Source organism: Maniola hyperantus, chromosome 5 (genome assembly GCF_902806685.2).
Source record: "Maniola hyperantus chromosome 5, iAphHyp1.2, whole genome shotgun sequence".
Taxonomy (NCBI): domain Eukaryota; kingdom Metazoa; phylum Arthropoda; class Insecta; order Lepidoptera; family Nymphalidae; genus Maniola; species Maniola hyperantus.
The window spans coordinates 9,034,229-9,059,503 of NC_048540.1; the positions used below are offsets into that span (position 1 = coordinate 9,034,229).

General features: G+C 38.7%; 4 protein-coding genes across 5 annotated transcripts; 2 read left to right on the forward strand and 2 right to left on the reverse strand.

Moving 5' to 3' along the window:
- Positions 1 to 1,855: 1,855 nt before the first annotated feature.
- On the reverse strand, positions 1,856 to 13,839 carry TfIIEalpha (transcription factor IIEalpha). 2 transcript variants are annotated; one of them, XM_034968293.2, is made up of 9 exons: positions 13,700 to 13,839; positions 7,320 to 7,449; positions 6,871 to 6,987; positions 6,243 to 6,421; positions 5,203 to 5,429; positions 4,418 to 4,616; positions 3,824 to 3,956; positions 2,819 to 2,926; positions 1,856 to 2,221 (listed from the first exon to the last, which is right to left on the reverse strand). In XM_034968293.2, the coding sequence occupies exons 2-9, from the start codon at positions 7,441 to 7,443 to the stop codon at positions 2,046 to 2,048; spliced, it is 1,263 nt and encodes a 420-aa protein (XP_034824184.1). In that variant the 5' UTR covers positions 7,444 to 7,449; positions 13,700 to 13,839; the 3' UTR covers positions 1,856 to 2,045. The 2 variants fall into 2 exon arrangements, with proteins under 2 accessions (XP_034824184.1, XP_034824186.1); XM_034968295.2 differs by lacking the exon at positions 13,700 to 13,839 and having other exon boundaries at positions 7,333 to 7,444.
- Positions 9,053 to 12,226, reverse strand: Nrk (Neurospecific receptor kinase). Its single transcript, XM_034968290.2, has one exon. It carries the CDS (start codon positions 12,023 to 12,025, stop codon positions 10,109 to 10,111), a length of 1,917 nt encoding a protein of 638 aa, XP_034824181.1. The 5' UTR covers positions 12,026 to 12,226; the 3' UTR covers positions 9,053 to 10,108.
- Positions 13,615 to 24,405, forward strand: LOC117982030 (rab-like protein 3). Its single transcript, XM_034968296.2, has 6 exons — positions 13,615 to 13,751; positions 14,193 to 14,402; positions 15,654 to 15,799; positions 16,665 to 16,801; positions 23,360 to 23,414; positions 24,259 to 24,405. The coding sequence occupies exons 1-6, from the start codon at positions 13,706 to 13,708 to the stop codon at positions 24,403 to 24,405; spliced, it is 741 nt and encodes a 246-aa protein (XP_034824187.1). The 5' UTR covers positions 13,615 to 13,705.
- LOC138402353 (uncharacterized) lies at positions 18,082 to 21,442 on the forward strand. Its single transcript, XM_069498590.1, has one exon. It carries the CDS (start codon positions 18,339 to 18,341, stop codon positions 19,434 to 19,436), a length of 1,098 nt encoding a protein of 365 aa, XP_069354691.1. The 5' UTR covers positions 18,082 to 18,338; the 3' UTR covers positions 19,437 to 21,442.
- Positions 24,406 to 25,275: the final 870 nt, after the last annotated feature.

Below are 25,275 nucleotides of genomic sequence, written 5' to 3' on the forward strand. Positions count from 1 at the left end.
ATGGTTAACACCAGGGCTGGGCGAAAAAAAAATACAGATTAAAACAAATAAACTTTTATTGACTTTTCAAATTATGTTGTGTTCGAAAAATGTTTTAAGTACCTAGGTACTTTTTTCGAAGACAAAATACTATCTTTAAATAAGATTATAAAACAAAAATATCGTTAATTATAAAGGTACCTAATATAATACTAATAATACTAAAGTCTTCTTCTCTCTAAAAGCTAAAATCATGTATGTAATTCAACAACACAACATAGTAACTTAAAAAAACTTAACTTTACTAAAAACTTTAAAAAAAATATGATTTGGTAGGTATACCTATTCATCCTGTTAGGTTTCATATAATTATGGCTTTAATCTACTGACTGACTGACTGATCTATCAACGCACAGCTCAAACTACTGGACGGATCGAGCTGAAATTTGACATGCAGATAGCTATTATGACGTAGACATCCGCTAAGAAAGGATTTTTTAAAATTCAACCCCTAAGGGGGTAAAATAGGGGTTCAAAATTTGTGTAGTTCACGCGGACGAAGTCGCGGGCATAAGCTAGTTAAGTATAAGTAAGATCTACAGCAACTTCCTCCTGGTTTTCTCCTGCTTCGTTTTTTAGTGTTTCCCATGTTTTCAAATAGCTGCAATAGAATTAAGATTACTTAAATACATTGACAAAATTACTAAATTGGCTATGAAAATGCTTATGAACTGTCCTAACGTCTGGAAGGAAAATTAAATAAGAAGAAAACAGGCTCTATTCTATTAAATAATATTTTAAAAACTGGTCAAGTTCGCATTAGACTCGCGTATCAAGGTGCTGAAATGGCGACCTCGCACCAGAAGACGCTGTGTTAGAAGACCCCCACTAGGTGGACGGACGACATCAGACGAGTCGCAGGGAGCCACTGGATTCAGGCAGCGCAATACCGTGGCGTGTGGAAGTCCCTACAAGAGACCTATGTCCAGCAGTGGTCGTCTATTGGTCGGTGATGATGATGATGATGATGATTAAGGGTTTCACCACCAAAGCTGTTAGTTTATCTTCTTGAGCTGTTAAAGTTGATAGTTTATCTTCTTGCTATTATTTGACATGATAGTAAGTAACACATTCTGTGAATATTTCAATATAAACTATGTATTATATGGTACACAAGATTCAGCTTGTGACAGACAGGCAGGCAGCTAGACAGCATGTTGGAGACGTCTTTATTTAAACCTTTTTTAAATTAATAAAAATGCGACTAGTGACAACCCTAGACCCAGGCAAAGATGTGTCACTCAAGTTTCCATAACACTGTGCAACATTGCCTACTAATTTATTTTAACGAAGTCGACTCCTTTTCATAAAAATATCAAACCGTGCGGAAAATAAACAGTATTTTCTTACCTTGGGACGTTATCACTGCACGAAAACACCTTTTTTCTGGATAAAAATGTAAAAGTTGTAGGACACTAAAAATTAACGCACGCTCGCGCCGACTCTGTTTGCTCTACTGACGGAGCCACCATAGAGCTACCATTTTAAAAAATAAAAAATATGTTGCTATAATGATGTACAATACTACCAAAGGATAGAAAATAAGACAAAAACGAAACAAATGGGAGATATCGTAATTGAAAAGAAATAGGCAAATTTGAGCTTAGTTTGCAAAGTTGCAGCAGTTTACGGTACCACACAGATTTGTCTGTTTTGGCAGATTATAGCGAAGTGAGCTTTTTGTTCTTTGTGTATTATGGGCAGTAGGTTTCCGCAAAGTAACGCCTACTACTTCTGTCCTACTGTTGTATTATGCATAGATAGAACATAGAAGATTATAGGTTAACAAAAAAAAAACAGCAAATTTATTACTCAGTATTTATTGTTAAATCTTAAACTATCGTACGTGACTGGTCGAGATGACTGACAATCGGAATGGCACACCGCACAGCCCGCGCGCTAACCCGGTGTGACACAGCGCGTGTGACGTGGTGTGCTTGGCGTCCTCCCGTCTCACACCCCGATTGCTATCTCTACCTGTCGTGAACTACACATCAATTATATAATTAGTCGTACATATGGCTATAGTACTCCTGATACACTTGTATGTAGGTCTCCTTCTCGGAGGGGGACATGCGCGCGATGACGTCATCGTCCACGCTGGTCAGCGACACCGGCTTGCCGTTCACGAGCACTGTTGGGGCGTTGTCCTCCGATTCTGACTCTTCACTTTCCATTTCCGCTGCGGAACACATATTTTATTATTGATATATTGTTTTTAGGGTTCCGTACCTCAAAAGGATGAAAGGAACCCTTATAGGATCACATCGTTGTCTGTCAGTCTGTCGTGTCTGTCAAGAAAAACCTTAGAGTACTTCCCGTTGACCTAGAATCATGAAATTTGGCAGGTAGGTAAGTCTTATAGGACAAATAAACGAAAAATCCAAAAACTGAATTTTTGGTTACATCACACAAAAAAAAGTGTTTACAAACATAAGTAAATATATACCTACTTAGTTTGCTAAATTATAACTTATAGTAATAACTAACATACCTAGTTTACTAAATCATATATAGATGGCGCGATAGCGGGGCCGATTCTCTTGTACACAATCTCTACTGAATTAAATGAACAGGTCTAAATCTAGTGCTGTCCTTTTCCGCCAGCAGCATTGTGAAAGGAATAGCAATAGATTTAGACGTGCCATTTCAGTTTTGTTTAGAGATTGTGTACAAGAGAATCGGCCCCATTATCTAACTAAAATCGCAACTGTGACAGAGTTTTCGAGTAGGTATTATTTTATTAGAAGTTCTGCAAAAATGCAAGGTGTAAACTCACCAACGGCAGCCAACTCATCTTTGAGCTTGTACGGATCTTTGGATTCATTGTCACTTGAATCCGAACTTTCTGGTTCAGCCCCCTTCAAAGCATTAGCAGCAGTGTTACCTAAAACAGCAAACAAAATTACTGAATTGGCCCCTTTCTTGAATGACATTGCAATCATTACAAATGAATGTGACGTCAAGTACGACGCTACTGTTTAATAATAAAAATAGCGAGCAAATGTGCAGGCAGGTCACCAGATGTTAAGTGATTATCGCCGCCCATGAACATTTGCAGTACCAGGGGAATCACCAATGTGTTGCCGGCTTTACAAGAATTTGTTAATCCAACTCTTAAATAACCCCTGGTTAAAATTTAGTGGGGACGCCGTCGTACCTAGTTGGTTCCACAGTTTGTACCTATGTGCGTGGACAAAAGACCTGGCATAACGGGTGGTCGAAGTGCATCAGACACTTTATACACAACTAGTTACTGTTCGTTTTGTTCGCATGAACTCCATAAATTTCAATCCCCTATTTTACCCCCTGTTTTTCAAAAATCCTTTCTTAGCATGCCAAATTTGAAGACAATCGAACCGTCAAATTCTGCACGAGTGCACGCGTATTCGCGTGAATTCGCGCGCGTTCGCACGCTTTTACATTTAAGTAAGTAAGTAGGTATAGTAAGTTTGTTTCAGGTAAGTTTCCGATTGCGAGTGACGAGTGAGTTCGCGTTGGTTCCCGTAATATGCGCTAGTGCGCATCTACTCGTAGCTATCAGCGTTGGTCTTGCTGAGACGCACGAATTCAGTCCAATGCGCAGGAATTCGCGCGTCTTCTTTTTATCTCAGATTCAGGTAATCCCACGCCGATGTTCTTTCAGATTGACTCGCGCTTCGTCTTTGCGCTAGTAATGAACTGACTCTAAGTTCGCCGAAGCGAATCGAATCACAATAATTAGCTACCTATTTGATATAATAAGTAGAACTTTATCCATCAGCGACATAGTGTTTGAACTTACCAGTGTTTTGCTTCTCGTGGGCCAACAGCACGGACATGATGTCGTCGTTCTTATCCTTGCCCGCGGCCTTGCTGCTGGCGGCGTTGCTGGCCGCCTTCTCCAGCGCCGCGTCCGTTGACTGCGCGCTGTCGCCCTGCAGACATATCGCGTGCTAATAAATAAACGAATCAAAAAGTACGCCGTTCATCATTCCGTCTCACTTACACAGTATATTTGTGTCTAATGCGCGAGAGATGCGGAATGAATTATTAGAGCTGTTTCGTTTAGATGCGTTTATATGAATTGCTAGGATACTGGCTACAATAAAAGTTCCAGGGGCGTTATGGTATGGTACACGAAGGGTTCCGTACTATTGTACAAGGTACTATGCACTTTAATTTTGACTAATTTGCATGGCGGCCATTTTGAAATTTTTACTATTTGTTAGAAATCCACACAAAATTTCAACTCTCTAACTATTACAGTTCATGAGATACAAACCGCTGACAGACTGGCGAACCGATGGACTAACAGATGAACGAACAGACGGACAGCAGAGGTTTAGTAATAGGGTCCGGGTTCCCGTTGGCACCCTATGGTATGGAACTTTCGAACCTGGTCGTTGGTGACGATAGTGCTCTCCACCATCCACACGGGGCGCTCCTTGCGCGTGGCGGCGGCGTCGGTGGCGTGGTCCGCGTCGCCGATGGTCACGTCCACGCGCGTCTCCTCCACGGCCAGGCCCTGGCTGCGCGTGGCCTCGCCCGACCACTGCTCGCCCGATGGCCTGTTCGCCAGTTGCTTGGAGGTCAAGCTGCAAACATGTTACATGTTTTTCACGACTGAACATGTATACTTACGGGGCTATGAAACATGGGTGATTTCTATGCGGTTAGTTCTGTAATACGTAGGTATACAATCTCTATACTAAATAGGCTTCAAAAACTACGTAGGAACGGTACAAGTTATTATTTTTTGTTCATAATTTCATGTTAAGAGTAATTTAAAAATTATTGTAGTATGTTTTTCAGTGCTTTTAAAGTCAGTTTAGTTTTAAGTTTTTTGTACAAAATGGATGATTTGGTTCATAGAGGCCTTCATAAAAATACGAGTTTAGCGAGTGTGATTTTTTGAATACTCAGTATTTTTATCAGGAATTATTAATAAAATTGGGAAACTCAAGAATAATTAATTTTTAAAATAGTTTTTTTCGCTTATTATATATCTATCTGGGATGAGATGACGGAGGAATTTAAACTTTAGGGGTTTAAAGAAATTGGTGTCGTTTTTCTAATATTTCAAGCAAACTAAAGTTATGTGACCAGGTAGGTACCTACATAAAATATGATAAGGTAAACTAAATTTGAATTTTATCAGTCGGAATAGCTGATAACGCTTACCCTCTGATTGTGTTGATGTCCACAGGTTCGGGTTCCAATATTTCTGGCGCCAACTTGATACCCTCCACCTCCCTCAGAAGTATGTAGAGCGTTTCCAGTTGTTCGTTGAACTTGGCCAGCAGCAACCTCGAGTCCTTCTTCGGGAGCGCCGACTGGTCCTCTTCCACGACTTGGCTACAGAATGTGCATCGGAATTCTTGCGTCATCATATCGTATAGTTGATCAGCCTGAAACCAAAAAAGAAAAGTTTATTTAAACTGATTACATTCGCACATCGTGGAATTAAAATGCGATTGAACACCAATTTGACGAGTGTTAACCTCGCACCGGAAAGCGCATCCTCCATTAGGTGGACGGACGATATTAAACGAGTCGCAGGAACCCGTTGTGAAAAGGATGAAAAGGATTATGGCCATAGTCTACCACGCTGGTCAAGTGCGGATTGGCAGATTTCACATACCTTTGAGAACATTACGGACAACTCTCAGGCATGCAGCTTACCTTACGATGTATCGCGATGTTTTCCTTCACCGTTAAAGCAAGTGATATTTAATTACTTAAAATGCACATAACTCCTAAAAGTTAGAGAGGCGTGCCTGGGATCGAGCCTCCTAACTCCGATTAGGAGGTGGACGTCCTAACCACTAGGCTACCACAGCTTTTTAGGGTCTGTCTGTCTGTCTGTCAAGAAACCTACAGGGTACTTCCCGATGACCTAGAATCATGAAATTTGGCAGGTAGGTATGTCTTATAGCAGACATTAGGGGAAAAATCTGAAAACTGTGAATTTGTGGTTACATCACATACAAAAAATTGAATTGTAGTCATGAACTAATAACTAGTATTTTCAATTATCAAAGTAAAATAACTATATCAAGTAGGGCATCATATGAAAGGGCTTTATCTGTGCATTCTTAAACAGATTTTTATATATTTTTATGCATAGTTTTTGAATTATCGTGCAAAATGTCGAAAAAATACGACTGTAGTTCGGAACCCTCAGTGTGCGAGCCTGACTCGCACTTGGCCGGTTTTTTTACCTCAAGATCAGTGAATGTCTTGCCACAAGCTGGGCACTTGAAGCTGGCGCGGCTCGTGGCGTCGCGCTCCTCGGTCTCCATGCGCTTGCGCATCAGATCCAACTTGTACTTGACCACGTTCACAAACGTCTTGTAGTTTATGAAATAGTAATTCACTTTTTGAGCTTTTCCGTCGGCACCTTGAAATAACGATATACAGGATGTAACCAGAACGCTAGCAAAAACTTAGCGTCATTATTATACCTACTACCTAAACACAATCCAATGCCAATAACCATTTGCCTTATCTTGTAGTTTTAGTGATTTAGTATTTTTCAAACCCGCTATGTATAGCGTGCAGAATTCGGGTCAATACCGCACCTACGACATGGCATTGACTGGCCTATTTACGCAAAATTCGTTGACTTCTAGCGTCAGTCAGATGTTTTACATGTTATGATGTTTCATGTTTGTGAACAGCGCTTACGACTGCGCCAAGGAGGTCTCAATCGCCTTCGGTTCGGCGTTAGATAAACTTTGCCAGTTGGATGGTGGGTAGGTAAATATTACTTACTTAGAAACAACGGAAGGTTCGAAACAACTTTTATGGTAAGTAGTAGGTACCTACTTCAGTACTTCTTTTGCTTACCAGTCTCCATTTTAAGTCGTACTTGAATAAATTTATCATTTTTCAAAGTAGCTATTCTTGCTCTCAACATTTTTCGTTCAAATTTAAGGAGTTCGCAAATATCATCTTCTTTCATGCCTAAAACATAATGAGTTAACTTTGTACAAATAATAATAAAAATTTCAAAATGGCCACCATTATGTAAATTAAGTAAACGAGTTACAAAGTAAATAATTTCGGACGATATGGTGCGGAACCCTTCATGTGCGTGTCTAACTGATTTCAAAAAGGTTTCTTTTTATTAAGTCTACATAATACGGAAAATTACCAAAATCCCAACGAAACAACGCAATGCGGCGTGCGGTATTCCGTATTTTTGGTGATAAAAATTATTTTTAAAGAAAACAGACTTTCAAAGCCACTAAAAAGTAAAAACGATAATTTATTTTCTGTTCTGTTTGTTGACTTACATGGATTTCTCACCAACATGTCAACAATCAAAGCATCCTCGATGGTATAGAAGCCTCTAACGACCAGTCTCGCGAGTTGTTTCAAGCTGCTTGGCACTTCAGTCACCAATCGTTCTTCGGTCATACCTACCTGAAATGAAATTAAAGTTTCATTACCCATGTAATAATAAGTATCTACGTACTATAGTTGGAGTCAGGTAAAATGAACTTCAGACTTTTAAGTCGGTTGAACCTATACCTACATTGGCAGATTTATCGATGCTCTACCTGCTGAGCGTGTCTGTGCCGCCTGCTTGCTATCTGCTTAGCAGTTCACTTTTTGTGCTTCCAACGCTGAAGGAAAGTATCTACAGTAAAGTACAAATGTGCAGACATAATACACCGGTAAACCAACAGTAGGTATATATAGCACATGACAGGTCGAGCGTCCCATCGCCTCATAACCCGATTACCATCTCAACTTGTCACGGAATGCACGGACTATAAATACCTGATTTACTGATTTATTATTATTTTTAGGCTATGTAATTCATCAGCTAAGTATTTCAGCATTCTCGTGATATGAATGTTACACAAATCAACATCAGCAAACTTGAAGGTAGGAACTTAACGATGAATTCCCAATGAGTTCCATAAGTAAGATAACTATATCAAGTGGGGTATCATAATATGAAAGGGCTTCACCTGTGCATTCTAAAACAGATTTTTATGCATCAAAGTTTTTGAATTATCGTGCAAAATGTCGGAAAAATACGACTGTAGTACGGAACCTTCATTGCGCGAGCCTGACTCGCACTTGGCCAGTTTTTTCCATGTTTTAATTGTTACAGGCAGCGCTACATGAGACAGGAAATCTGCTATAAATCTTTCTGCACCAATTAGTCTTTAGTAGGTCATGCGATTTCTAATAAGATTCTAATAGAAATCTACAGGTAGGTAGGTACTTGTCTACAGGAATCAAAAAATATTATGGAACCATTTTTCTAACATTGCAAAAACTTGGATAAATGATAATAGGAATTTCATATCTTTTTGAAAAATTATTTTATTTTTAGGATTCTTTGCCTCAAAAGGAGCCCTCATAGGATCACTTTATGGTCTGTCTGGCAAGAAAACCTATAGGGTACTTCCCATTAACCTAGAATCATGAAATTGGGTAGGTAGGTATGTAGCTACTAGGTAGGTAAGTACAGTTTTATTTCTTCTGCATTACGGAACCGGCACTTGGCCGGTTTTTTACTATCTATAGCATATTGTGTAAAAATTTCTTTATCTGTTCCGCAGTTAGCATCAAAATGATTTTTGCTCACATTTTAGGCCTGCTGGAAGAAATCTATACCAATACTGCTGGGAGATAAATTTCGATAGATGTTAGGGTCCCAAGGTGCTGGAATGGCGACCTCGCACCGGAAGGCGCTGCGTTGGAAGAGCCCCACTAGGTGGACGGACGATATCAGACGAGTCGCAGGGAGCCGCTGGATTCTGGCGGTGCAGTGCTAGACCGTGGCGTGTGGAAGTCCCTACAAGAGACTTATGTCCAGCAGGGGACATCTATCGGTTGATGATGATGATGGGAGAAATCTCTCCTAGAGATAAGTTGTCCTTTGTGCATATCTTTTCATTGTCTGTTTTAATTTTAAGTTATTAATAAAAAAGGCATACTAATAAGGTATATTATACATACCTACGCTTATCAGTTTTAGAAGTTTTGATTAAATACAAAGAATACTAAGATTATTAAAAATCGAATCATTTATTCTTAACGACAAATATTAACTCAACTTAATAAATTAAATGTATAATTGTCTCATAAAAATACAAATTGTAAGAGAATTATAAAAACAGATTAAATATTCTTACAATATGAAATAAAAGTTATATATATTACAATTTTTATTTGGCAGTGATATTAAGTAACCCAATGTTTTATCGTTGGTCTATTGGATGGCTTTCTTGCAAAATTAATTTTAAATATTCGTTATTTATGTTCACATACTATTTTTGATGTCTGTTGTAGGCAAATAGTACCTATTTGGTAAAATTTCTCATAGTTTAAAAATTATGGAAAATAAATACAAATGTAAGTATAGTTGCCAGTTGCTTACTTTCACATGTAAAACCGAAATTCAAAGTTTTAGTTTCTCTGGTAAGTAATCTACCATTTCCACAGTGACACATTTTTTGGCAAACAAGAATACAATTATTGTAATAATACTAGTTTGTAATACACTTTTAAGTAAATTAAATTTATAGATTTCTAAAAACAAACATTTGAGAACCTATTAATTTGCATCTTAAAATAATACATCATAAATTAAACAAACATTAGAATAACCTAGAAACAATAGTAACGAAAATCAGTCTTGTTATATTGATACTGCTGATTATTGTAAAATAGGTACAATTCTAAAAACATAGATAAGCTATAATGGCCCTGAGTGGTACTGAGAGCATCAAGTCTTATCAAATGTTTACTGTGCAAAATATTTATAAAACTAAATTCTAGCAATTTGTGTCATGTTTTAAGCATTCAAGGTCATAAATAACAAAATAATTAATCACCACAGACATACTTGATAGATTGAATCACTTGCTGTTAATTAACGCACACAATCAATACTTAGGGTTACATTTACGTCGACAGAACATTAAAGGAATGACTACCTAAGGCTTTTTATTTACATCTAAGGGCAAGACAAGAAACATGATCTTGTATACAATAGAATAATGATACATAAAATATTTCTTGCATATCCAATCATCTTAGCAATTCAGTAGAAGTAACTAAATCAATTTGAATGACTTCGCTCCAGTATCATTTGTATATTGTCCAGTGTTTGGTATATTATTCTAAAATTTGGACGATCACTGGGGTGATGATTCCAGCATTGTTTCATTAAATCATAAACACATCTTGGCGTATTGTCAGGGCAAGCAAGGACATTGCCATCTTTTAAAAACCTTACTACTTCTTCATGAGTCATACCAAAGTAAGGTTGTAAGGCAAAAGAAAATATTTCCCACAGACATACACCATATGCCCATACATCTGACTCTAATGTATATTTATTGTACAATATACTCTCTAAAGGCATCCATCGCACAGGAATAGCATCATGTTCATCTCCTTTGTAATAATCTTGTAAATATATTTTATGTGACAATCCAAAATCGGCAATTTTAACAACCATATCATCATTAATAAGACAGTTCCTAGTCGCTAAATCACGATGCACAAATTTTCTGTCTGAGAGGTATACCATTCCAGAAGCAATCTGCCTAGCGACATGTAGAAGATCCATATGAGTTAAAGGGGTAACAAGAAGCCTTAAATCCTCCCTATTTTCAACACCAGGTGGAAAATTAGTTGCTGTGCTGCATGCTCTCAAGTACTCATTCAAGTCACCTTTTCCCATAAATTCAAATAACAGGCACATAGGGCGTCCTATAGCACATACGCCTAGTAATTTGACAATATTGGGATGATCAAAATCAGCCAACAAGCAAGCTTCCCTTTCAAAGTCTAGTTGTAGATCATGTGACGCTTCATCCTTGAGCATTTTAACAGCAACCAAAGTGAATTCTTCTTCAGGAACCAAGCCTGGTGCTTTGGCTTGAAAAACTCTGCCAAATGCACCCTGACCCAAGTCCCTGATGTAAATAATGTTATTTCTGGGAAACTCCAGTTTCTCTAACTTGGGATTAAGTTGTGCACCGGTAGTGTGATAAGCCAGGTTACTCGGTAGCTTATCCAAGTCTATATCAACATTTTGCAAGTTTCTACGGCTCGACATATTACATTTAGAATAGTGGGTTTTCAAAAAATAGTGGCATAAAAGAGCTATAGATGCTATACCTAGAATACATCCAAGACCCCCAATAGAAAGCAGCAAGACAAAACTAGGTGTAAAATAATTTTCCATAATCATTGGTCCATTCATATTGTCTATTTCTTCACTAAAATTGGCACATGTTGGTATGTCACAAGTCTCCCACCTGACATTCGGGTCCATGGTGTAGCACCAGGGCTTTCGCTCTTCCCCACCAGCATTTCTACAGTAATTAGTTGCATTTTGAACTTCAGGAAATACTAAAGGTGGTCTTGTATGTTGGTGAGGGTGCTGTGCTTCCCACGCCTGGCAAGCTAGACCACTCTCAGTGACATTTGTAGTTCCCTGGTAATATCGGCCATTTCCTCGGATGCATGTAGTTGTTACTTGGGTGTAGTCCATATCTATGATGCCTGCATTGTTACAAGTTACTTGAGAACCTTTACCAGAAAATTTAGGAAGGTTTTTACATTCTGGAAATCTAAAGTGTCCTCTAGACTCGAAGAATACACCGCGGCGTTTCTGTTCTTCAATGACTATCCAATCATTGTAACAGAATTGCATTTTAACAGCCATACAGTCTTCATAGCACAGTGGCAATGCAAAATAACCTTCACCGTCTCTAATGATGCACTTAGGGAAGGCATAAGCACACAACAGTTTTTCTGCTTTGCTGCGACAAGGTTCCTTCAAGGTGGATATCATTTCTCTCCATAGCCCTGTTGTGATTTTTTCGTTTTCAAGGCCTCCAGTATGGTTGTACCATACGAACCCAGTTGAATAGTGCTTACAAATTTGTCCATTGTATGGACCACAATAAAGATGCACAGATTTAATTGAAAGAAGCACTACAATTACTTTACAACACACGTTCATTGTTATAATAGAGTTAGTGGTTCGATGTATAAAATATAAAATCGTTGCATTTTCATTTAAACTTTACAGCTATTTACAAAACGCTGAAAACATTATATTCAGTACGCAATGGCGGAAGCATTATTTATTATTGATTTTAGCAAAATTTTCACTTAAAGTTTGTTCACGCCAGTTGCCTACTTGTATACATTTGTCATTTTGATTTACTCTTTGGTTGGTACTTGGTGCTCTTTAGTCTGTGATCACACCTCACCTACTCCTAGCAGCAAAAAAGGCGTAATGTTGCCACTTACCAAATAAAATTCTAAACGTATAGTAGTTATGTATACTGTATAATAGTTAGAATATTAATTATAATTTTTTAACTTGTTATGCTATAATATTTCTTTAAAACTCTTCCAGCTGTTTTTTTGATTATCATGGCGTAGTAAACTGTATAGTAGTACAATAAAGTTCATTTAGCCAGGCCCTAATGTGGGATGCAACGTGTGTTGACACATTGGCCCCGTATCATAACAGGGAGAGAGCATCAAGACTGGGAGCCGCAACCGTTAGCACTATTATAATATTTTCTGTGCCGCAACAGAAATGGCTGAACTGGTAAGCGGTTCAACTTTGTCTCTTATCGAGAGTTATATTTTTGTTCGATTTGCCGCGGAGACCTTGGGGTCATGGAGTTTTAGTGCTAAAAATTATTACGAAACACTTCACCGCGGTTATCATCCGGCCTCATCTGAAGACAGAAAGGCAAGCCAATTTTTTTCCTGGCTGTCCAACGCGGAGATGCAGCCAGTATTCTTGGCACCATTCCACGCAGGCATGACTTGTATGTACAGTAATAAGATAAGGCTAGCTTTAAGTTTTACTATAACATTTTCACTAAAAAAAGTGTATCATCATCATCATATTCATCATCAACCAATAGACGTCCACTGCTGGACATAGGTCTCTTGTAGGGACTTCCACACGCCACGGTCTTGCACCGCCTGAATCCAGCGGCTCCCTGCGACTCGTCTGATGTCATCCGTCCATTTTCGTTTTATTCATAGTTATTCATTTTTTCATTTAAAAAATGTATAGTACCTAATATCTTATGAATGAAATCAATAATAATTTTCGTACGACCTGACCTGCCTACGATTTTATAAACTAGGTACATTGGACGAAACTAAACTCTAAAAAGATAATATGAAGTGTTGTGGGACTCATAATATGGGTAGGTAAAATGCGTTAAGAAATCTCATTTCAAAAGTGAGGTTTCTGTACTAATTTATAGATGTATTAAAACATATTTGTTGTTTTATAATCATCATCATCATCATCATCATCTCAACTCTACTCATAGTTTTATCAGCCTTCCCAAATGCTTAGATCTTCTGTGCCATTTATTCCATACAAACTAAAACATCGCCCATTAACAAAATGTAGTACAGCTTAACCTGTGAGCCTAACGTTTGAAACAATTTTTACAAGCACCAAAAGAAATGACTTTCATAAACGTAATTCTTAATTACACATTCAATACGATTGTATAATTAGGATGATTACTAATGTAGCAACATTATAAATTATTTTAATGTTGGTTTACTGTTTGGGCGCCGCCGCCGAAGAAATGTCACATGTCAAAAGTGGTCAAAATATTTGAGACAAGTATAATAATATTGGAATAAAAACCTGTAAATGGCTGCTATTGAAAAAGTAAAGGTCGTCGTCCTTGGTGATTCTGGTAAGTTGCACGTCATTAATATTATAATAGTATATTTTATTCACTTTTGTTTAAAAACAAATCATTCACTGATTTATCAGTTATCACTTGTAAACCACTGTAAACTAACATTGCCAACAACAAAGTTTGAAAGCCATGGCCATGACACTTCTGTCTGTCATTAACGCACATTAACGTGTAGCAGGTGGGGCAACATTTAGGTTAAAATTTTAGCGGGAATAAATAAATTAACTTAAATTTTTGTGAGTTGTGCTTTGCAGTTCACTCTGCTTGAACGACTGCAGAGGACTGCAGTCTGCAAGTCTATTTTCGGCAATTTCTTGAAATTTCCACAATAATTGTATGTCACTTATTTACCTGCTTTTACTTAGGTTAATGGAATATTAATTCATTCATGAATCTCAAAATAAAGTACTGTATTTAGTTTATTTTATTTTTAAGGTGTCGGCAAAACTTCATTAACTTACCTAATCGCTCATAACAAGCCGTTAGTTTCGCCGGGGTGGACGGTGGGTTGCTCAGTGGAGGTGAAGTTGCACAGGTACAAGGAAGGGACCCAGGCGCAGAACACATTCTTCGTCGAACTTTGGGACGTTGGTGGGTCCAACAACCATCGGAATACTAGAAATGTGTTCTATCAACCCACACATGGTAAAATAATACCTACCTACTGAACATAATATTTAAAAATATTCAGTTGATTACTGATTTATAGAGCACTTGTCCCACAGCTGACGATTAGCGAGAAACGAGTTGAGTTAAAAACTAGAAAGAAATGAATTTTTCACAAAAAATGCTTCATCATGATCAACCCATTACTGTGTCGGGTTTCCTCTCAGAGTGAGAAGGGTTTAGGCCATAGTCTGCTACGCTGGCCCAATGTGGATTGGCAGACTTCACACACACAAAGTTAGTTGTGTGGGCCTGGGATCGAACCCCCAACCTTCCAAAAGAAGGCGGACGTCTTAACCACTATGCTATCACCGCTTGGCTAGGCAAAAAAATGCTTGAATGATTTTATTGTGGTAGGTAATTAGTAATATTGACCGAGTTTGTTGTAAAAATCTATGAATGCAGTTTTTATTTAAGTTTCAATCTTGGCTATGGTTCACTCTTAAAGTAAAATCGCATGTTAAATTAAGATTCTATCTGTCTGTCTGTCTGTCGTGACTGTCAAGACCCGTCAAGGGAATCAAAACCTATAGCGTTCTTCCCGTTGACCTAGAATTATGAAATTTGGCAGGCAGCAATGTCTTATAGCACTGAGTAATGAGAAAAATTTGAAAACCTGATTTTGTGCTTGCATCACAAAAAAATAAAAAGTGTCATTTCTTGTGCGATGGTACGTAACCCTTAGTGTGCGAGTCTAACTCGCACTTGACCGGTTTTTGTGAATGTAAAGTCATGAAAAAGTCTTATACTTACCTTCTGTCTGTACGAAACTGCGATTTACTTAATTTTGTCAGGTAACATGTTCTGTTTTATTTATTCTTAGGTTTTTAAGATAATATATTGTAGTCGACGCATTTTAAACTGAATCGTCGAGTTATCTGTCTGTTTCGCTCGCACTTACAGGTCGGGTAGGTGCGAGCGAAACAGATAGATTATAGACACCTCGACGACTCAGTTTAAAATGCGTCGACTATAGTATATTGAAAATGTTACAATAAAACTTAAAGCTAGCCTTATCTAATTACTATACAAATCACACCGCGCTGGACAGTCAGGCTGATTCGTGGCGCAAAAAATGAGCCAGCCCTTCTGTCACCATTAAATCATAGTGCATAATAACATCCATACCTTATCCACAACGAAGTAGTACTTAGAAATTCTTTGATCCATATACAATACGAACGGAATGGAATGAGTATTGACATTAATAATATTATTGTTCGTTTGAAGGTATAATATTGGTACACGACTTGACCAATAGAAAGAGTCAAGTCAATTTACAAAAATGGTTGTCCGAAATCCTGAATCAAGACAGTGCAAACCCAAATTACCAACACGTTGACGTGGATCCTGAACAGTTCCTAGGCTCTACTCAGGTACGTTGAAAATTGGATTTTTTGTAACATAAGCGTGCTTGGTACAGTATACGCGGCAGAAAGTAATGTACATCGACCTCTAGAAAGAGGTAGCGGTTTTGTAGAGCATTGTCTCTGTCGTTGAGACCTGACTCCACCAGAGCAGAGACGAGACGAGAGAAGAGGAAATGTGATTTAAACAACCAATAGAATTTCGTTATTCCCGCATCTCGTCTCCGCTCTGCTTCAGTGGATACCACTGAGCGGAGATGTATCATATTTTTATGGCACGATCGATGCGGAGATATGAGTTGTGCCTGAGCTGGGCGGCGGTACAAAGCGAAGATGTGAGCTGTCCCTCGCAAGCTGGTGGCGGCGCGTAGTGGAGACGAGAAGAGATGTGAGCTGCGTGCAGTGCAACTCGACATCCAACGCTCGCCGCACGCAGCTCAGTTTCGCTCTAGCCATTAGACATCTCCGCTCTAGCCAGCACACATCTCCGCTCCAGTCTAGTCAGTACGCATCTCCGCACAGCTTCGTTGGATACACCCTTGCTGAAAAACATCTCTTCTCGTCTCCGCTTCAGACATCTCCGCACATCTCCGCTCTGGTGGAGTCCGGGCCTTACTGAAGTTGTAACGATTTTAGTCATATCTCGCGGGAAAACGTTTTATATATTTACGTCGCTCTGCTAACTGTCACAACTTCCTTACACTCTCAGAATGATTTCATAATCTTTAAATCTATAAATCATGGATGAACATTTTTTCACGATAGGTTGGCTTTATCCTCATGCTGCATGTGACATTATGGTTACTTGGGTTCTGTCTACGCTCGATCCGAAAGACTTAATCATAGAGAATCAATCTAATTTTACTATTTCTAGATTCCGATTCTCGTCATTGGAACCAAATACGATTTGGCAGAGGAGACGCAAAAAAAGAACCAGTACAGAAGACTCGCGAGTAGTATAGCGGAACAGTGTGGCGCAGACGAGATATTTGTCAACTGTTACCAAGCGAGGTTCGTTTACTATCTTGTACCACCTAAGACAAACGAGGTTCGTTTACTATCTTGTACCACCTAAGATAGTTTTTATTTGAGCATCGACAACTTTTCTGGCGTAATGGTGAGCGCTGTGGTCTTATTAGTGGAAGGCCCCGGGTTCGATTTCCGGCATTGGAAATTCGGAATTTTATAATTGGGAGGCTTCAGCTGTAGCTAGTTACCACCCTACCGGCAAAGCCGTGCCGCCAAGCGATTTAACGTTCTGGTACGATGCCGCGTAAAATCAAACAGGGATAAACTGATGCTATACTACTGCCAGGCTGCCCGCTACCATTTTAGACTGCATCTTCACTAACCACCTGGTGAGATCGCAGTCAAGGGCTAACTTATATATAGGAATTTAAAAAAACTTGACAACAAATCACTACCCATATTATAAATGCAAAGGTGTGTTTGTTTGTCGTTCAATCACGCCGCAAGGAAGCAACGGATTGACCTGTTTTTTACATGAATATAGTTGAAGACCTAGAAAGTGACATAGGCTACTTTTTATCCCAGAAAATTAAAGAGTTCCCACGGAATTTTTTAAAATCCACGCGGACAAAGTCGCTGGCATAAGCTAGTAACTAATACCTAAGCTATCGAATCTAGACGATTCATTGCTTTCATGTTCAGAGTTTTAAATTATTATTAACTAGCTGATGCTCGCGACTTCGCTTGCGTGGATTTAGATTTTTAAAAATCCCGTGGACACTATCATTTTCCGGGATAAAAAGTAGCTCCAGGTCTTTAACTTACCCATGCAAAAAATCACGTCAATCCGTTGCTCCGTTGTGACGTGATTGAAGGGCAAACCAACAAACACACTTTCGCATTTATAATAAGGGATTATTTTTTGTTACTTAGTAGGTAGGTATCCATTAGCATGTCTCCGGGATGAAAAGTATCTATTAGGATGTTTTCTATTCACCTTCAGGTGGTAGGTTGGGATCATCTTCAAGAAGTGTTCAAACGTAACAGAGTGAACTAGAATGATGGAACTCTCGGTTTGATCCTGAATCGACGATATGACAAATATGCCTTTGGTGATGTGAAATCATAGAAAAATAGGGCTACCTGCGTCAAATGTACTAACATTTGACGCCTGCCAGTGACGTCGAAGCCTCTACGTTTTGTTAGAAGTTCCCTAACTATTGTGAACTGTTCCCGTTCCTGTTCAAGCATATATAAGTACAACTCCGCGCGCGGCGCCCCGCGCGGTTACACATAGTGGTGTAGCTGTGATTGTATTTTATTAATTTAAATAATTAAAGTGTATATCGCTGTGATCTAGTTGTCGTATCGACATTAATTTTTGTGTAAATCGATACATTGTGACTTATTGCGATCCAATAACGGAGTTATCAGTTATTTTCTTAACAAAACAAGTGCATACCGCGAGTTGTAGTTGAACAAACGTTAATAAAGTGAACGGGTACCTGCGCCTGCACTGAGTGACAACACGACGAGTGCATGAATCAAGGCGTTAAATACCTACACTACGCATAGCACGATGGCCTTGAAATGTGCCGCCTGTGGAAAATTTATGCCTAAAGACTCCGCTGAGGGGGCTTCTTGTGTAGGATGCCATAACTTATACCACCTGGCATGCGTTGGTATACAGGACAGGAACAAGATCGCGACAGGCTGGGAATGCCCCGAATGCAAAGCCAAAATTCCGAGAAAGAATAACGATGATACACCGATTAAAAACGTCTCGGAACGTGATTTAACTGGTGCGCCCGCACATTTGTGCATGTCACCTAATGACACCGCGCATGACATAACGGTGGATTTCTCGGTGGCTGAAGAGCTAAAGTTATTCCGCGAGGTTTTTAGGGAGGAACTGAGCAGCATGCGTAAGGAGATGCAGGAGGTCAGGCGGGAACTATCTAAAGTCTCATCCTCATTGCTGCAATGTAATAAGCGAATTGATGACTTAGAATCTAGCGTTATTCGTGTGGAAAAGCAATTTAGCAAGCGAATTGATGACTTGCAGTCGAGAATCGTCTCGGTAGAAAGTCAAACAAAGGAGCGAAGCAACACCGATTCTAATAGTGTGGAGGCTACTATTGCTCAATTAAAAGCTGAGCTGAATGAGCGCGATCAGGAACTCCTACTGAACGATGTCGACATTACTGGTATACCGGAGGAAAAAGCGGAGAACGTCACCCATATCGCAATTCTAGTAGCTGCCAAAATAGGAGTCACTATCAACGAGAGTGACATAGTGCGAGCGGAGCGGGTAGGCCCCGTGCGTGGAGGCCGCGACGAAGTTACCGCGCGGCCGATCGTCGTGCGACTGGCGAGGCGCGCGCTGCGAGACGTCTTGCTGCGCGCGGCCCGTGTGCGAAGAGAGGCTACCACCGCCGATATGAATCTCCCAGGACCCGCACGGCGCTTTTATGTTAATGAACGATTGACGAAAAATAACAGACAGCTTTTTAATAAAGCGCGAGCTGCAGCCAAGAACTGTAAATGGAAATTTACTTGGACCCGAGATGGCCGTATATACTCTCGTAAAAGCGAAGGACAATCGGGAGTTCGGATTAGGTCAGATCAGGACATTTTGCGTATTTTTGGTACAGAGAATATTGGACCAAATATTTAAGCAGTATTGTTGTGATAGTGTCGATCTACAAAAATACTATAGCTTCACAAAGTTAAGTGTTAAGCGAGAGGAAAACTGTTATAAATTTAAAATAAATAAGGAAATTGTTACATTTGAACATGTTAGATATTATAATATTATAATGAGAGTAATTTTATATATTCCCCTTCCAGCTTACAGTAATTATAAGTATCCTGATGAGAACTTTCGTAGGAATTCGAAATACTTAATACGTCCAGAGCGAGGTTGTTATAGTTCAATTGATAAGAATAATATTAATTACGCAACTTATATTTTCAATAACTGTATAATGCTAAAACAGATACTGCAGGGTCATACTAAAAGTTTTTTCAGTGCAATAATTAGGGTCTCAAAATATATTGGGTTTTTTTTTAACTACTCATGGGTCCTGAGCAACATCTAAAGCTCGGTTTGTTGAATGTCAGGTCATTGAATACGGGAAGGGTAGAATTGTTAGAATCTATGCAGAAATACGAGCCTGATATTTTAGCCCTGAATGAAACTTGGCTACGTAACGGAGAAAGTACGGATCCATTCCATATCCCGGGATACATATTTAAGCATGTTCCTAGAGGAAGTGGGAAAAGAGGAGGCGGGGTAGGTTTTTACATAAGGAAAGGAATCAAGGTTCGGGTTATTCAGCAGCCACAGACTGACCTAGAACAGATGTGGATAGAAGTAAAATTAAACGGAATTCATATAGCTATTGGAACTGCATACCGACCTGAATATCAGTTTGTAAACAAATCTATAGAAGAGCTCAGCGAGACACTGAGTGCCTTATCTGCATACAATTTTCAGTGTCTGCTGATGGATTTCAACGTCAACTTAGAGGATAAAGACAGCAAAAATGCCCAAGAGTTTTTAAGTTTCCTTATTCAACAAAATTATACTCAGCTAGTTCAAGAGCCAACAAGAGTTACTGAAACGACCTCATCGCTTATAGATCTGATTATAACAGACGCTCCCACACGCTGTTAAAAGGTAGAGGTTATACATAATACTTGCCTGAGTGATCATGCTCTGGTTATTGCAGAATTTAATATAAAAAAACCAAAGATTCAGCCAACGTACGTAAGGAGGAGGTGTTTAAATAAAATTAATAAGCAACATTTTGAAAAAGACCTTAACGCCATACCGTGGGAGGATATAATGTGTTTGGACAATGTAAATAGCATGGTAGAACAATTTAACAAGCAAATATTGGAGCTTTTTGACAAACATGCTCCTACTACATGCATTAAAATTAATGAGAAGCCCCACCCTTGGATAACGGATGTCATTAAACTTATGATGAATTTGAGAGATAGGGCATTAAATAAAGCGCATAAATACAAGAAGGAATCAAACTGGTCATATTATAGAACCCTCAGAAATTACACAAACGCTAGCATTAAAAGAGAGCAAACTGCCTATTTCACGTTTTACGTCAACAATAATTTAAAAACGCCAATTAAAATGTGGTATCACTTTAAAAAGATTTCCCCGTTTGGTTATAAGAAACAATCTAACATACCAGAGCATATTTTAAAGGATCCGGATAAAATAAATGATCATTTTCTAACATTACCTGGTGGCACTCCAGTCCCATTAGAGCTAGTAAAGACATTTACTGATAATAGGTTTACGGACAGCGTGTTCTCTTTACAGTTATGCTCGCAAGAGGATATTCTTAAGATAATTAAAGGCATAGCAACTAATTCGGCAGGATATGACGACATCTCGATTAGCATGATTAAATTAACTTTATCGCGGACTTTGCCAATAATCACATACATACTAAATACTTCAATTTCCAAAAATGTTTTTCCTGATTGTTGGAAACTGGCCAAGGTTATACCGCTTCCTAAAACTGCTACTATTTCAGACTATAAGGATCTAAGACCAATAAGCATATTGCCAGTTATGTCGAAGATCATTGAAAAACTAGTATGTAGCCAGCTTTGTAGGTATTTAGAATCAAATAACTTGCTTCCAGCAGTACAATCTGGATTTAGAAAGGGCCATGGAACGGCAACTGCGTTGACAGCAGTAACGGACGATATACTATCTGCATCAGACAGTGGGGATGGCACCATACTAGTGCTGCTAGATTTTTCTAGGGCATTCGACTGCATAGACGTAGAGCTTATGCTAGCCAAGCTGCGATATTATGGTGTTGACTCTAATGCATGTACTTGGTTTAGCTCGTTCCTAAATAGCAGAAAACAGTTTGTGGCAGTTGACACTGATGGGAGAGTACCACTTTTATCCCAGATAAATACTGTCCCACGAGGTAGCCCACAAGGATCGAGCCTTAGCCCATTACTATTTATAATTTACACTGCAGATATTATCCAAAATGTACAACACAGCAACACCCACTTATATGCTGATGACACTCAAATTTACTACCATTTTAACCCAAAATGCACAGTAGAAGCCGTAGAATTAATAAATAAGGACTTGGAATCTATTGCAAAATGGTCGGAAGAAAACAGGCTGGTTCTTAACGCCAAAAAAACTAATTTTATGGTATTAGGAAGTAAGCATCAAAGAGCTTACATAAAAGGAAGGAAGCCAAATATAACATTGAATGGCAAACCCATTGAGAATGTGGCTATCGCAAAAAACTTAGGGCTATACATGGATGAAGACCTAAGATTTATTGAACATCTTAACATTAAGATAAGAAATGCTTTCTATAAGCTAAAAGTACTATACGGTGTGAGACGTTTTTTGACGGAGGGAGTTCGTCGGATACTCGTGGAGTCTCTTATTTTGTCAGCCTTTAACTACTGCGATGCTATTTATGGACCTAGACTGCTCAAAAAAACTGAAAAAGCTGTGCAACGCATACAAAATGCGTGCACTAGATTCTGTTTTGACGTTCCGAGAAGAAGCCATATTACACCTGTAATCAACAGTCATAAAATCCTCAGTATGAAATCACGTAGGAACTTACACTTGGCAATGATGATTCACAGAGTAATATTTAATAAGCGACCGCCGTATTTATATGAAAGACTACAGTGGCGTAAGAACAGAGGCACGACTCGAGTGCAACATAAAAGAAAACTTGCTGTACCTGCTCATAAAAAGGCAGGGTTCAGGGGCTGTTTTCGTTTTGCTGCAGCAAAGGTTTGGAATGATCTCCCACCTCCTCTCCGTGAATGGAATAGTCCTACAAGCGAAATGACGATAAAAAATAAATTAAGGAATTTTTACTTAAATGACCAGATAGAGGCAGCTAAATTTATTTACAGTTAATAATTAGTACCATTAAAACTAGGCAAATTATTACAAATATATATTGTTTTTTCTTTTAAAGATAATTATATGTTCACTAGATGATGTTGCTGTATATTACTGATAGGTATTTTTAAATGATTAAGAGCTTTATTCTTTAGGCTAAGCTGGGAAGGGACATTTTTTTTTTTTTATATTTTTTATATTTTATATACTTATATTTTACATTTATTTTTTACTGCTATTTTTTAGATTTTGTTCTTTTTTATGTTACTGTTTTGGTTTAGTTTGTTCTTTTTATGTCACTGTTTTGGTTTAGTTTATACAAAGTTTTATTGATCAATACAGAGATAACGCAACGGGCGCGGTGCGTTTTTATTAATCAATATAAATTTATGGCGCAAACTGAAAACCAGCGCCGAGCATTGTGAGCAGTGCTCGGCTATGCTGAGTTTGCGACCTTTTGTTTATTGTTAGTTTTTAGTTTAGATAGTATATTAGATATAACATTGTACCTACATACTAGTTACTAGCAATAATGTAAACAATAAAGCATATTTATTATTTATTATTATTTATTTATTATTACCTATGTAATAAACAGATTATTACTGCCGAAATTATTCCTCGTAGTCCACTAAACTCCAATTAAGAATCACCGTCTTATATTTCAGATCACTTGCCCCGGGGAACAGTAATACAGTGAAACTGACGAGATTCTTTGATAAGGTAAGGAAAAAGATTTTTCGTCAAACACGCTCGCAAACCATCTACAGTACGCGGCAGAAAATAATGTACATAGACCTTTAGAAGGAGATACGGATTTGTAGAGCTTGTCTCTGTCGTTGAGACCGACAAAACGTCATATAGGTATGAGTGAGAGAGACAACGCTCTACAAAGCTGAAATGTCATTCTAAAGGCCAATGTACATTATTTTCTGCCGCGTACTGGAAAATAAGTACCCACGCCATCAGTAAAGATTTCCATGAAACGCTAGATTGTGTCACAAACACGTTAAACAAACCTGCATAAGCTGCATGGGTACCTATCCATACTAATATTATAAATGCGAAAGTGTGTCTGTCTGTCTTTCTGTCTGTCTGTCTATCTGCTAGCTTTTCACGGCTCAACCGTGACAACGATTTTGACGAAATTTGGTACAGAGATAGCTTGCATACCGGGGAAGGACATAGGCTACTTTTATCCCGGAAAATTGAAGAGTTCCCACAGGATTGTTAAAAACCTTAATCCACGCGGACGAAGTCGGGGGCATCAGCTAGTTACTAAATAATTTGACAAACACGTTTTCAGTTTTGACAAACTTTAATCGTTACATGGTGCTTTTTAAAACTTAATTATTCAGCCCCCCAATTGTGTAAGAGTAACCATTTCATGGCTATCGCAATCGTCAAGAAATTCTGCCCTTTGATTGGTTGATTCGCTGTTTACATTTTTTCACAGCCAATCAAAGGGCAGAATTCTTGACGATTGCGATAGCCATGAAATGGTTATTCTTACACAATTGGGGGGCTGGTCTCTGTGATTCGATCATCCCATGATTTGACTTTATAGGTGATAGAGCGCCGCTACTATTCCCGCGTGAGTCCGTTCTCGGACAAGCGCCGCGGCCTCATCCCGCCCTACGTGCTGGCCTCCACGCCCATCGCGACCAACAAGCCCTCGCATTACCTGAGTCCGAGGTTCTACCATATGGACTAGTTCGTTTAAGCTTAAAAGGTGCGTCATTGAGCAAAACGCTGCGCTAGCCGTATAAAGTACAACTTTTATGCCGGCTCCACATTATCGTTCATCTATCCAACACTTCCAACATGAACCAACGTGTCCACACTTAAGATCGAAAAAAACACACTCTCTACACATACGTTCAAACCTCATTCAGTATGGAGGACATTGAAGTGATAGGTTCTCCTGAGCTATACGCACATCTGAATGAAGCGACCACAATGATATTATTTGGAGGGTCTGTTCGTGTGAGTTGGGCAGTTGGCCAACTCCTTTGATCTGGGTATGATCCGTCATTGGAGCGATCAAGCGTCAACACGATCCATCATTCAAACATGTGCGGTTACATCTATCTACACGTAGAAGGCTGGACGAACAGTTGGACTGTTGGACGATAATGTGGAGCCGGCATTAGATACTACAGTGCGCGCAAAACAAGTAGTTTAATCTAAACAGAGCCGCGCTTGTGTATAATTTATCTTTACTTAGTCTATGACCTGCACAATCAATTTTAGATTAGACTAAGTATTTGTTTTGCGCGTAGTACTACTTTACTCTTTTTTTTAAAGAAATATGAAATTAAAAATATGCATCTACAATAATTCTTTGTCTGTTCATGTTGTAAGAACGTTCTTGTTGTGTATATTTTTCAAAAAAACGTCAAAGAACACAATATGGTGAATTATTGAGATTAAACATGAGAGTAAAATTGAAATATCTAAAAAAAAACCATATAATTATCTTGTTTTAAAGCGAAATCTTATGATTACGGAATAGTATTGCCTGTCTTCCGATTGGAAGAAATATCTGCAAATGCCTAATTTTTACTTCCTAGATTGAACTCAT

Excerpts from the sequence above, each read along its gene's own strand:
- LOC138402353 (XM_069498590.1), top strand. The coding sequence starts at position 18,339 with ATGGCCTTGAAATGTGCCGCCTGTGGAAAATTTATGCCTAAAGACTCC.
- TfIIEalpha (XM_034968293.2), bottom strand. The coding sequence starts at position 7,443 with ATGACCGAAGAACGATTGGTGACTGAAGTGCCAAGCAGCTTGAAACAA. Across the intron at positions 6,422-6,870 it reads ACGACTTAAAATGGAGACTG|GTGCCGACGGAAAAGCTCAA; the intron begins GTAAGCAAAAGA and ends CGTTATTTCAAG. Across the intron at positions 4,617-5,202 it reads GACATCAACACAATCAGAGG|CTTGACCTCCAAGCAACTGG; the intron begins GTAAGCGTTATC and ends ACATGTTTGCAG.
- LOC117982030 (XM_034968296.2), top strand. The coding sequence starts at position 13,706 with ATGGCTGCTATTGAAAAAGTAAAGGTCGTCGTCCTTGGTGATTCTG. Across the intron at positions 14,403-15,653 it reads GTTCTATCAACCCACACATG|GTATAATATTGGTACACGAC; the intron begins GTAAAATAATAC and ends GTTCGTTTGAAG. Across the intron at positions 23,415-24,258 it reads TGACGAGATTCTTTGATAAG|GTGATAGAGCGCCGCTACTA; the intron begins GTAAGGAAAAAG and ends TTGACTTTATAG.
- Nrk (XM_034968290.2), bottom strand. The coding sequence starts at position 12,025 with ATGAACGTGTGTTGTAAAGTAATTGTAGTGCTTCTTTCAATTAAATCT.